General features: G+C 38.6%; 1 protein-coding gene across 1 annotated transcript in view; it reads right to left on the reverse strand.

The window, feature by feature from the left end:
• Positions 1–14,303, reverse strand: part of LOC149275829 (metastasis-associated protein MTA1-like) — a 147,937-nt gene that overhangs the window by 113,185 nt on the left and 20,449 nt on the right. The window contains exons 2-3 of the mRNA XM_089504250.1: positions 3,893–3,960; positions 3,133–3,226 (exon numbers count right to left, since the gene is read on the reverse strand). Of these exons, the coding sequence (XP_089360376.1) occupies positions 3,133–3,226; positions 3,893–3,960 (162 nt within the window). The remainder of the gene's footprint in view (positions 1–3,132; positions 3,227–3,892; positions 3,961–14,303) is intronic.

Consider the following 14,303-nt stretch of genomic DNA (forward strand, 5'->3'; position numbering starts at 1 on the left):
TGCCTGAAGAAGAGACCTAGATAGTCTTGAAAGTCTGTAATCCGTTATACTTCAGTAAGCTGATCATTTATTAGTAGACCAAATGTATTCTATGTGCTGACAGGGAACTTTCCTAAACAATTGTAGGGACCTCATAACCCACTCAGTTTTTTGGGAGGGAAAGAGCACATTTTTCAGAGCATGGGGCATCCACCCCCCTAATTATTGACGCACATATTTCAAACCAAATAGTAAAACTACCTTAATCTGTATAATTTTCTTAAAAGCCCCTAGCCCCTTTAGTAAATATATCCTATAGATGTAGTTGTAGATACATGTAAATTACACATAGGCCACGAGGGACACAGAATACAATACATCCCATCCACTTAAAGTGTGGCAATGAGCAAAATCTACTCTGCAACTAACACTACTTCTGCACTCTGGTTTACATTCTGTAAACCTCTTGACATTGTCACAACACCCCCACCCCCGGCACGCCATCAATCGTTATGAATTTAGATTGCTACGATATGGTTGGAGCAAAACCAAGACTCTGACGAATTCTATTTTAACAAACCAATAGCAATATACAATTCACTCTATATACTAGAGAACAGGTCTGCAACTAACAATTATTTTCATAATCTATTAGTGGGCAATTATTTTTTCGATTAATCGGATAAAGAAAATGTAAATTTTTCATTTATTTAAAATAATTTAACCCCTTAAGGACCGGGCTCATTTTTCGTTTTGTACCCTGTGGGACCGAGGCTGTTTTAATACTTTTGTGGTGCTTGTGTTCAGCTGTAATTTTCTCCTCACCCATTTAATGTACCCACATAAGTTATATATTGTTTTTTTCAGGACAAGATGGGCTTTCTTCAGATACCATTTGATCGTATCATCTTATTTACTATAAAAAAAATAAAAAAAACAAAAAACACATTTTATGACTTTTATTTGAAAAATCTTTTACTCACCTAAAAAAGAAAGTAAAAAAACTAGCTAAATAGATTCTACTACTTGTCCTGAGTTTAGAAATACCCAATGTTTTTATGTTTTTTTGCTGTTTTTTGTAAGTTATAGGGCAATAAGTACAAGCAGCATTTTATGATTTCCAAATCTTTTTTAACAAATCTGGTCAGTCTGCCTCCATCTCCTCTTTGGAACATCTTTAAAGCCGGTTAACTCAATTTAACCAATTCAAACCATATATTTTTGAAAACTAGACACCCCAGGGTATTCCAAATGCTGTTATTTTAACCCTTTCCATGCACCAATTATACAACTACACTTTGTCAAACTTTGTAATAGTAATTTTTTTATTTTTTTTTTACACACACAAATTGTACTTTAGTTATAGATATACAGGTCCTGGTATATGCCACTGTCAAACAACACCCCAATGTGTGTTCAGGAACATCTCCTGAGTGCAGTGATACCCGACATGCATGGATTTGTCGTGTTTGAGATTTAAAATGCCACATTTGGGAAGTGCGCTTTTTTTGTCCATTTTGGAAAGTCTGTGCCTATGCCCTATCTTTGAGCTCAGCCACTCCAATTTACCCCATCAGCCATTTTTTTTTTATATTAGACACCCCTTGGGTATTTGAAGTGCTTTTATTTTAACTCTTTGTTGAGATTTTTGAGCAATTTTAGCACTTGCTCAAAATAATAAACTTTATTTTTTTATTTTTTTTTTTTTTATTTTTTTTTTTATTTTTTTTTTTTTTTACACATTTTGCTGGTACTGGATGGTTCATCTAGTGACATCACTGCATAATTATTTTTAAATGTTAGCACTTAATTTTTTCCATATTTTTTTTTTTCCATATTTTTTTTTTTTTTTTTTTTTTAATATTTTACTAATCACATTGTGATTAGAAAGCTGGGCTCCATTGACTTGCATGGTTGAATGCAGTACCTGTATTCAACCTGCAAGTGGAGCCAGAGTTCTCTAGACCATCTAGTGAACTTTAAAAACTTGTTTGTTTCTTTTACAGGGCGGCCGCCATCTTGCTGATGGCGAAGAACACCAGCAGCTGCGGCTGTGACTGCTCTCCGGAGCGGTCACAACCCACCCAGAGGTAAGTGTTTGGTGTCACTGGATGCCTCCTGATCGAGGCATTCCAGCGACACCATTTAAGTTTAGGAGGCGATCGTTGATCGCCTCCTAAACGCTTTTAAAACGGGCGTCCGCCGCCATACAATGTATGGCGGCTGTTGACGCCTCGGGGAGGGGCCAGACATGGCCCCCGATGCCGATCTCGGCCTTGCTGAATGCCTCGACATCGAGGCATTACAGTAACGCCGTTTAAGCGAAGAAAGTGATCGTTGATCACTTTCTAAGCTTATTTTACTTTTTGACGGTTCAGGACCGTCAAAGGTCATTTAGTGACCTTCATGTCATGACGGTCCTGAACCGGCAAAGGTCGCGAAGGGGTTAACAAACAGGATGTTAAAAACAAACAGCAGAATAAAAAAAAAAAAACTGCATTTACTTAAAAATGCATTTATTGTTTATTTCCCAACCTGCCCCTCCAGTTATGCACATCTGAGCCCAGACTTGCTACACTGCCTCCCCGATATGCCACCATGCCCCCTGATATGCCTTATACCCCCAGATATGTCACTCCGTCCTCCCTACAGCCTAATAGGTAAGCAGACAAAGGTGAAACGCATTAAACAGAACAGCCGTGTAGGCAAGTGAAATGCAAGAGGGTCAGGGACTAAAGGATAACACAGTAAACCAGGAGAAAAACAGTTGGAAAACTAGAATAGAAACAGAATTAACAAAGGGAACTGGATGAAAATGCATGCAGCATACACTATTATGCACTGTGATTTGCATAAATATCAGGTTTACATGACTGTGTATGTTATAGAATCTTATGATTGGATGACTACATCATATATAATAGATTACCTCTAACATACAATGTGGGCACGTCATAGTGAAGTTGGCACTCTGCTATTTTTAGCAGTTCTGCCTTCTGAAAACATGATTTCAACCCATGGATTTTGCACTTCTCTATGCCATTACAAAACTTGATTATTAAAAGAGGACTTTTTCATTTTCTTGATTGACTTCAAACTGTTGCAAGATTCATTGAATTAAAAAAAAAATAAGGGTAAGCGTAATGTACTTACTAGCATGTTTATCCGCTAGCGAGATGAGTGTGCTTGAGATGTCCCTCCTTCTGTAGAAACAAACAACCTTTGCCTCTACATTTCCATTTGCAGTCTGTTAACACAAAAGGTTAATTCTTCAGAACACACTTAAGTAAGAACTGTCAAGTCATAATGCACTGCTTATTTTCTTGACTTGATCCATTATCGTGCTACTCAAATATATATATATATTACTAATATATGAACAGTCACCTATGCTTTGAAACAAACCACATTATGTTTTAAAGAGCCATTATAGTTTCGATTTTTTTTTGTGCTTGGGAGGCATGCAACATCAGATCCCCCATGCATTCCTTAAATATTTTAGCAGACATTACAGGTTTCTTTATATAAATTCCATGTAACTGTCAAAATATACTGTAAGGTACAACATATGTATATGTCTAAACAGAAAGACCGATAGAGCTTGCCAGTTAGAACTAATTGCAAAATTTTAGTAGTGGAATTTTGCCGAGGTTGTTTTTTTTTGGAAGTTTTTATTACATGTATACAAGAGTTAGAAACAGGCATACATTTACAAGAACACTTTGCCTGAAGAGAAAATAAAAGAATGCAACATCTGAAAAATCAATGTGTTTCACAGAAATGGTTGTTGACCAAGTTGCTTTAACCAACAAATACAGAAACAAACAGAATAGAGCTGTTGAGTCAAAAAATACAGCATTTACTCATCAGCCCAGTGATCATGCACATTAGCTGTATATAAAACAAAATCTACCTTGTTAAGTTCTTCAATCCTTCGTATTAAATATGGATTACTGGAGGAGTTTTCAAAGTAGACATAATCTAAAAAAGAAACAAAAAAGACATGTAACAAACTGGATACACATAAAATGTAAGATAAAAAACAAACCTCCTGTTCTAACAAGCACTTCTGCGGGGCTTCTATGACATGACCTTCCGGTGTCCAACCATGGAAGCCCCGGAGGAAGTACTGGCCAGCAGCAGCGGAAATTGTCTACGCACATCGTAAAGACGTTCACTGGCAGCCAGAGAGGAGGATCCCCCGCAGCGCTGCAGGGGACCTGGATGGTCCTCTCATGCAGCTGGTGAACGTCTGAGTGACGTGACCTTCCGGCGCTCAGTCATAGAAGCCCCGACGGAAGTGTCAGGTAGCAGCGGAGGCTGTCCGCGCGCATCGCGCCGACGTCCACTGGCTGCCCTCACTTGACACCAGGGAGCACGGTTCTGGAGCGCGATACTAGAGATGCATCGGTAAGTCAGGGGGACATATAGGGGGTATAAGGCATATCTGGGGCAGATGGGTAAATAAGATTTTTCTTTACATTTTTCTCAATTGTAGTTTTTATTAAATAAGAAAAAAGTTTAAATGTAAATTCATATTTACTAATAAAACTTTTTTCTTATAGGGTAGTCTTATATTCATGCTTTTTCTTTAATAAAAAAAAAATTTGTAAAATTTGGGGGAGGGGGGGGGTCATCTTATAATTGAGTAGAAACAGTATATTTAAGAAGAATACCAGAGGGTATTCTCAGCCTTATAACAGCAACAGAACATACCCAGTAAAGTATATTTCACTCAAAAGAGTGAATGGTGGTTCAGCCCACTGGTTAATTACGCATATGATAGAGGAAAGAACTGCAAGATAAAACCAACTAATGAGACAGCTAATGCATATTAAAATGTAAGTCTACATTTAATTTATACATAGTGCCACCATTTGCTCTACCTAGAACATGATAAACTCAAGGCATAAACCAATACACGAGGTAATAAGCACATAGCAAATCATTTATAAAAAGGCAGACCCCATAAACAATCTATTTCTATGATTCCGGGTCCAACAAATCATAAGGGTTTCACAGCATGACAATCTACATAAAAAAAAAGCTTGCAAGAATTCCTTTTAGATCGTATGTTTGAGCAGGGCCTTCTTTTTATTTCTATTAATCAGAATTATGTGATGCACTACTTGTTATACCGCCTTTACCCACTGTACAACACTATGGAATAGGAGGCACTATATATGCCAAACTGTTTTTGGGGCAGCACATCTGCCTTTTACGATCTACTCGAATAATAAAAGCATATAAATGATGCAGAATGTTGGTTATCCGGATTGTCCAAGTAAACCTGGGCACAGATGTAAATTGCTAAAATGCCGCCTTACCCACAAATATTCTGTTAATACTTAAAGAGTGCCACCTACAAACACCATATGTAGCGTCGAATACCACTATACGTACTAAGTACAAAGAACTCTGTGGGCTTCTGTGTGTTCCCCATCAGCTGCTAAGCTGCTCATGACTTTGAATGTTATACAACCCAGGTGTCCTTTATGCGAGTGTAAGTATGACATCGGGCTATATACTCCACTCCATGTGACTACAAATGTGCAGTCTCCTAGAGAAAGATTGTTTTTCAACAACAATTTAATTCTGAGGAAAATCTTCATTTCCTTCCGGTAAGGGACTTTCTTGCCCGCACCCAACACAACAGATTGGCCAATCGACATCGCCATGACACAAGTGAAAAAAAAATCTAACCAAGAAAAAAAGTTACTAATAAATAGATACAATTACTTCAAACTCAAAGACTTTTCTCAAAGGATGATTGCTGCTCTGTGATCTTGATTCTCAAACAGCACACACAAACGTCCATTAGATCTTTCTATCACGTCAAAAATACTTTATTATGAACTCTGTTATAATCATGGTCTAAAACCAAAATAGAAGCATAGTTAGATTATATGATTAGACTATAGTTAGAGACTTTTTTAAAATTGAGAAAGATATTTATTTTCTCTGTGCTGGTATATATTAGAATTGGAAACCCAAATATATGCAAAAAAATTAAAACATAAAAACCCAATTGGCAGGTTAAAGCACTGTACAAAACAGTGTTAGGAAAATTAAAACAGGCAATGGCCCAGGATCACTAAGGGTATAATTTATTTAAAAATATATACATTATATTTTTTCCGCTCTCAACAATTGTCAAGGCTCTTGTCTATTGTTGCTTTTGTTTAAGGGTCAACAATGCATCCTGCACGAACACCAGAAAATTGTGTCTTTTCTTGGGCCACACCCTGTCATTAATGTTAGCTGGAATCTTGGCCAGGCACTTAAAATGATGCCAGATGCCATATTCTGGGTGCCGTAAAATTCTACAGGAGACCAGGCACTGAGGCCACAAAGCAGATGCATCCCCAGAGTTATGATTTGAGAAATACGGTTAAGTTTCCATAGTAAAATCACGACATGAAGATGGTCTGCATGCGGACAGGGCGACCTTGATAATGAAAGGAAACATGGCAGTAGGAGTAAAACAGGGCCTAAGAAATTACAATGGGTCACCTAGCTGGCACTTGTGATATCTGTAATGTTTTTAATAACATGGGGGACATGATCCCAAGATATCATCACAACAAAAGATGACATATTAACCCCTTTACGACCAATGACGGGACAGGCACTTCACACAAAAACGTCAATTAATGACCCATGACGTAAGCGGTGTTGCTGTAACGCCGAGATTTTCACCTCCCCGGGGCATCAACGCCCATTTTAAAAGTGTTTAACAGGCGAAAAAAACAGTCTTGGTCACAAAGGATACAAAAAATAAACAGCATGGTCCTTAACCCCTTCGTGACAAAGGCTGATTTTACTTTTTGTACCCTTCGTGACAATGGCCTTTTTAACATTTCTGCGCTGCTTGTGTTTAGCTGTAATTTTCTTCTTTCCCGTTTACTGAACCCACACACATTAGATATTGTTTTTTTCAGGACAAGAAGGGCTTTCTTTAGATGACATTGTTTTGATTGTATCATATTATTTACTACTAAAAAAAGTATAAAATATGGTGAAAAATTTAGAAAAAAATGACTGTTTCTAAATTTTAGTTGAAAAATCTTTTACTCATCTATAAAAGGTAATGAAAAAACATGCTAAATGGATTCTACTATTTGTCCTGAGTTTAGAAATACCCAATGTTTTTATGTTTTTTTGCTTTTTTCTACCCATTATGGGGCAATAAGTACAGGTAGCGTTTTGCTATTTCAAAGCCATTTTTTCCAAATCTGGTAATTCTTCCCCCCATGTGCCATTTCGGGTATCTTTGAACCCGGCCAATGCAATTTACCCCATCAAATCATATATTTTTGAAAACTAGACAGCCCAGGGTATTTCAAATGCTAGTATTTTAACTCTTTCCATGCACCATATCTACCACCAGTCTTTGTCAAACTTTGTGGTAGTCATTTTTTTGCATTTGGTTTTCCACACACATTTTACTTCAGGTATGAATTAAAAAGTTCTCGTATATGTCACTATCACAAAACACCCCAATATGTGTTCAGCAACATCTCCTGAGTACAGCGATACCTCACATGAATGATTTTGCCTGGCCGTTTGGGGGCAAAAGGGCCACATTTGGGGCATGCGCATTTTTCAATGTTGAACTTTGGCATTTGGGGATCCACTGCCCATGCCCTATTTGGTACATCTTTGAGCCGGGCCATTTCAGTGTGCCCAACAAAACCATATATTTTTCAAAACTAGACACCACAGGGTATTTTAAATGCTGGTATTTTAACTCTTTGCATGCACACATTTTACCACCAGCACGTTTTCAAAGTTTGCAGTAGTATTTTTGTGTGTGTATTTTTCCCACACACACCTACTTTATGTATGAATTTACAGCTCCTGGTATATGCCGCTGTCACATGACACCCCATAATGTGTTCAGCAACATCTCCTGAGTGCAGTGATATCCCACATGCATGGGTGTGTCATTTTTGTGGGAACTAAAAGGCCACATTTGGTACGTGTGCATTTTTCTAATTGGAAATTAGGCGTGTGGCCATCCTTCCCCCCGGTGTTAATTGGGACGTTGTTGAACCTGGCCAATTCAATCTACCCCATCAAATCATACCTTTTTTAAAAGTAGACACCCCACGGGCATTTAATATGCCAGTATTTTAACTCTTTCCATGCGAGAATTGTTTTAAGCTAATATGCTAATTTTAGGACTTGCTCACAAAAATATATTTTTTATATATAGTTTTTTTTTGTTTTTTTTTTAAAAAAAAAATTTAACATTTTTTTTTCAACTTGGAGGTTCCCCTGATAGTGACATCAGTGGGAAATGATTTTTACATTTTACTATTTTTTTACTATTTTTTTTCTAATTATTATTAATTTTATTTTATTTTTTAATTTATTTTTACTAATCACACTGTGATTAGAAAGCTGGGTTCCATTGACTTGCATGGTGAATGCAGTACCTGTATTCAACCTGCAAGTGGAGCCAAAGTTCTCTAGATGGTCTGGACCATCTAGTGAACTTTAAAAACTTCTTTGTTTCTTTTACAGGGTGGCCGCCATCTTGCTGATGGCGAAGAACACCAGCAGCTGCGGCTGTGACCGCTCTCCGGAGCGGTCACAACCCACCCAGAGGTAAGTGTTTAGTGTCGCTGGATGCCTCCTGATCGAGGCATTCCAGCGACACCATTTAAGTTTAGGAGGCGATCGTTGATCGCCTCCTAAACGCTTTTAAAACGGGCGTCCGCCGCCATACAAAGTATGGCGGATGTTGACGCCCCGTGGAGGGGCCAGAGATGGCCCCTTCGTTCCGATCGCGGCGTTGCTGAATGCCTCGAGGTCGAGGCATTCAGCAACGTTTTTTGGGTGGAGAAAGCGAAAACAGATCGCTTTCTGCACCCGTTTAAAGACGTGCCGGTCCTGGCACGTCAATTGTCGTAAAGCACATGCTTTTCCGTGTCGTGCCAGGACCGGCAATTGTCGTTAAGGGGTTAAGGGGTTAAAGTCAGTAGAACATGTAGATGCCATAAAATCCTACAAATATTCAAAGTTATAATTTGACCGTCCTGAACCGTCAAAAAATTAAATAAGCTTAGAAAGTGATCAACGATCACTTTCTTCACTTAAATTGCATTGCTGTAACGTTCAGTAACGCCGAGATCGGCATCAGGGGCCATATCTGGCCCCTCCCCGGGGCGTCAACATACGCCATACATTGTATGGCGGCAGACGGCCGTTTTAAAAAAAGAGTTTAGGAGGCGATCAACGATCATCTCCTAAACTTCAATGGTGTCGCTGGAATGCCTCGATCAGGAGGCATTCAGGGACACCAAACACTTACCTCAAGACGGGCTGTGATCGTTGATCACTTTCTAAGCTTATTTAATTTTTTGACGCCACTGCTGGTGATCTTCACAATCCGCAAGATGGCGGCCGCCCTGTAAAAAAAAATAATAAAGTTGAAAAAGTTCGCTAGAGGGTCTCCAGACCCTCTAGAGAACTCTGGCTCCACTTGCGGGTTGAATACAGGTACTGCATTCAGCCATGCAAGTCAATGGAGACCAGCTTTCTAATCACAATGTGATTAGTAAAATACATATTTAAAAAAAAAAAAAAGTGCTAACATTTAAAAATAGTTATGCAGTGATGTCACCAGAGGAACCATCTAGTACCAGCAAAATGCAAAAAAGTTTATTATTTTGAGCAAGTGCTAAAATTTCAAAAAAAAATCAACATACAAAAAAGCATTTTTATCTAATTTAATAAAAAATGGCTTGATGGGGTAAATTGGAGTGGCCGGGCTCAAAGATAGGGCATAGGTACAGACTGACCAAAATAGAGAAAAAAAAGCACACTTCCCAAATGTGGGATTTTAAATCTCAAACAACCCGACACACCCATCCATGTGGGGTATCACTGCACTCGGGAGATGTTGTTTGATAGTGATGCATACCAGGAGCTATGAATTCATTCCTGAAGTACAATTTGTGTGGAAAAAAATACAAAATTAAATTTTGGGAAAGGCAGGTGGTAGAATCTCATGCATAAAAGGGTTAAAATACCAAACATTTGAAATACTTTGCAGTGTCTAGTTTTCAAAAATATATAGTATGATGGGGTAAATTGAAGTAGTTGGCTTCAAAGATGTTCCAAAGAGGATATAGAGGCAGAATGACCAAATGAGTACCTGAATTACGCATGTCCCAAAAGTAGCCTTTTACCAGCCAAACAATCTGACAAACCTATGCATGTGGGGTATCACCATACTCAGGAGATGTTGCTGAACACATATTGGAGTGTTGTTGGAAAGTGACATATACCAGGACCTTTATATTTATAACTAAATTACAATTCGTGTGAAAAAATTAAAATAAAAAAATTACTATTACAAAGTTTGACAAAGTGTGGTTGTATAATTAGTGCATGGAAAGGGTTAAAATACCAGCATTTGAAATACCCTGGGGTGTCTAGTTTTTAAAAAAAAATATATGGTTTGATGGGGATTAATTGAGTCAACCGGCTTCAAAGATGTTCCAAAGAGGAGATGGAGGCAGAAGTACCAGATTTGGAAAAAAAGGTTTGGAAGTCATAAAACGCTACTTGTACTTATTGCCCAATAACTTATAAAAAACAACACAAGCACCGCAAAAGTGTTAAAACAGGCTCGGTCCCACAGGGTACAAAGAAAAAATGAGCCCGGTCCTTAAGGGGTTAAGTAACCATAACGGATTCAAGAAGTGACTATGTCCTGTGTGGCCTCCAGAAGGAAATTAAACATGGCAGGAGGGTTTTAAACAGAGGCCGATAAGAAAGATAAGTTGCTTAGCTGTTTGAAACCTATAGGCTTGGAATAACATGGGGGACATGATCACTCTAATGTTAACATACAAGGTACCGTAACAACAAAACATGATTTTAAAAAATAGAAGTTCACTGCCAGGTTTTACGACCCAGCTCATTAGGAGTTAAGAATTGGAATCAGAGAAACTATTTGAATTCCCTTTTTTGACAAAGGAAACATACTGATATTCCCATGGATTATTTTGTTTTTGTTTTATGTAAATTGTCTGCGTTTTAGCCTTGTACTATAGCCCCTTGATGACAATTGCCGGTCCGGGCACGTCACGGAAAAACACGTAGTTAACGACAAATGACGTGCCAGGACCGTCATTTGTTAAAACTGGTTTAAAAAAAGAAATAAATAAATAGATCCGTGATCGATTTTTTTTACCCAAACGGCGTTGCTGTAATGCCTCGACCTCGAGGCATTCAGCAACGCCATGATCGGAATCAGGGGCCATGTCTGGCCCCTCCCCAGGGCGTCAACATCCGCCATACAATGTATGGCGGCGGACGCCCGTTTTAAAAGTTTAGGAGGCGATCAACGATCACCTCCTAAACTTAAATGGTGTCGCTGGAATGCCTCGATCAGGAGGCATCCAGCGACACCAAACACTTACCTCTTGATGGACTGTGACCACTCTGGAGAGCGGTCACAGCCGCAGCTGCCGGTGATCTTCGCCATCAGCAAGATGGCGGCGGCCCGGGAAAAAAAATAATAAAGATGAAAAGGTTCGCTAGACGGTCTCCAGACCCTCTAGAGAACTCTGGCTCCACTTGCAGGTTGAATACAGGTACTGCATTCAACCATGCAAGTCAATGGAGCCCAGCTTTCTAATCACAGTGTGATTAGAAAATAAAAATTAATAATAATTAGAAAAAAAAATAGTAAAAAAACAGTAAAATGTAAAAATAATTTCCCTCTGATGTCACTATCAGGGGAACCTTCAAGTTGAAAAAAAATGTTAAAAATGTTTTAAAAAAGGCAAAAAAAATTAAAATATATAAATAAAAAATATTTTTTTGTGAGCAAGTCCTAAAATTAGCACATTAGCTTAAAACAATTCTCGCAGGGAAAGAGTTAAAATACTGGCATATTAAATGCCCATGGGGTGTCTACTTTAAAAAAATGTATAATTTGATGGGGTAAATTGAATTGGCCGGATTCAACAATGTCCCAATTAACACGGGGGGGGGGAGGATGGCCACACGTACCAAATGTGGCCTTTTAGTTCCCCCCAAAAATGACAAACCCATGCATGTGGAGTATCACTGTACTCAGGAGATGTTGCTGAACACATATTGGGGTGTCGTGTGACAGCGGCATATACCAGGAGCTGTAAATTCATACATAAAGTAGGTGTGTGTGGGAAAAATACACACACAAAAATACTACTGTAAACTTTGAAAAAATGCTGGTGGTAAAATGTGTGCATGCAAAGAGTTAAAATATCAGCATTTAAAATACCCTATGGTGTCTAGTTTTCAAAAATATATGGTTTTGTTGGGCACACTGAAATGGCCCGGCTCAAAGATGTACCAAATAGGGCATGGGCAGTGGATCCCCAAATGCCAAAGTTCAACATTGAAAATGGGCATGCCCCAAATGTGGCCCTTTTGCCCCCAAACAGCCAGGCAATATCATTCATGTGGGGTATCACCGCGCTCAGGAGATGCTGCTGAACACATATTGGGGTGTTTTGTGATAGTGACATATACGAGAATCTGTTTATTCATACCTAAAGTAAAATGTGTGTGAAAAAACAAATGCAAAAAAAATGACTACCATAAAGTTTGACAAAGGCTGATGGTAGAATTAGTGCTTGGAAAGGGTTAAAATACTAGCATTTGGAATACCCTGGGCTGTCTAGTTTTCAAAAATATATGACTTGATGGGGTAAATTGTATTGGCCGGCTTCAAAGATACCCGAAATGGCACATGGGGGGAAGAATTACCAGATTTGGAAAAAATGGCTTTGAAATAGCAAAACGCTACCTGTACTTTTTGCCCCATAATGTGTAGAAAAAAGCAAAAATACATAAAAACATTGGGTATTTCTAAACTCAGGACAAATAGTAGAATCTATTTAGCAGGTTTTTTTTCATTACCTTTTATAGATGAGTAAAAGATTTTTCAACTAAAAGTTAGAAACAGTCATTTTTTTCTAAATTTTTCACCATATTTTATACTTTTTTTTAATAGTAAATAATATGATACAATCAAAACAATGCCATCTAAAGAAAGCCCTTCTTGTCCTGAAAAAAACAATATCTAATGTGTGTGGGTTCAGTAAACGGGAAAGAAGAAAATTACAACTAAACACGAGCAGTGCAGAAATGTTAAAACGGCCATTGTCACGAGGGGTACAAAAAGTAAAATCAGCCTTTGTCACGAAGGGGTTAAAGGCTAAAAGCCTTTAAAGCTTTCGGGTTTGAGGTTGAGGTGCAGTGGGCCCTGTGGGGAGAACAGCGAGTGAGACTGCGTGCTGATTTTTACCATTAACCCTTTCACACCTACATCCCCTTGTAATGTCATGGTGAGAGCTGGCAAGACACCGAGTGGTTCCTGTTGCTGTGCATTTAGGGGCTTCTGTGACACTTTCAAATAAGAAAAACAGCAACATGGCTGTGGCTGTCCAGAAGTTCAGAAGTATAGCACAAAGAGAGCTACAGTCTAATACATTTTCTAATACAAAAACTGTAAAAGAACAAAAAAATTATACAAAAGACCCTAAAATAGACATGGCTAAAACATAGAAAACGTACACATGAAAAGTACAGTCCCTTGTCCAAAGTGTGTTCATTAATAGAGGATATATAAATAAAATGAACTGCAAATAAGTAAATACAAAAAACTTTGGCCAAAAGAGAAACATCTCCCCATAATATATTATTGGTACATATACGGACCAACATGCATAATTATGCAAAATATGAATTAAGAAACTTGCTCGCAGATCTGGGAAAGCGGTCCAAATGACTGAATACCTTCTCTATCTTGCAGGAGCTTGACTTGAGATGGCAGTAAGCAGGCTGTTTACTAAGGTGCAGGAAAACTACAAGAGATGTCCCATCTGCTGTCATGTATGCATGCATCCCAGCCCCTTATGGACACTCCATAATCCCTGGTAGCAGAATCTTGCCTGATATTTGAACCCCTTACCGACTGATTATGTGCATCAAAGGTCTTTCTTCACTTAAACGGTGTTGCCTCGATTTGGAGGCATTCAACACCGAAAACTACAGCAGGGGCTCTGTGCGGCCCCTCTCCCGCAGACACACCTTGCGCTTACCGATTAATCTTAAACAGTGTTGCTGAACATTCAGCGACACTGAAAACACACCCCAGGACGCACTGTTTATAAGCGCCATTGCGAGAGATTTTGCCTCTCGCAAAAATAAACAAGCTTCCAGCAGGGGCTCTGCCTACAAACTCTCCTGAGAACTGCAATTTGTGTGAAGAAAAAAAAAAGTTCATTGTAGCGAAGGTTACAAAAAGAATCCTT

Source organism: Sceloporus occidentalis, unplaced genomic scaffold (assembly GCF_023333645.1).
Source record: "Sceloporus occidentalis isolate IW3139 unplaced genomic scaffold, rSceOcc1.0.p SCAF_263, whole genome shotgun sequence".
NCBI lineage: Eukaryota > Metazoa > Chordata > Lepidosauria > Squamata > Phrynosomatidae > Sceloporus > Sceloporus occidentalis.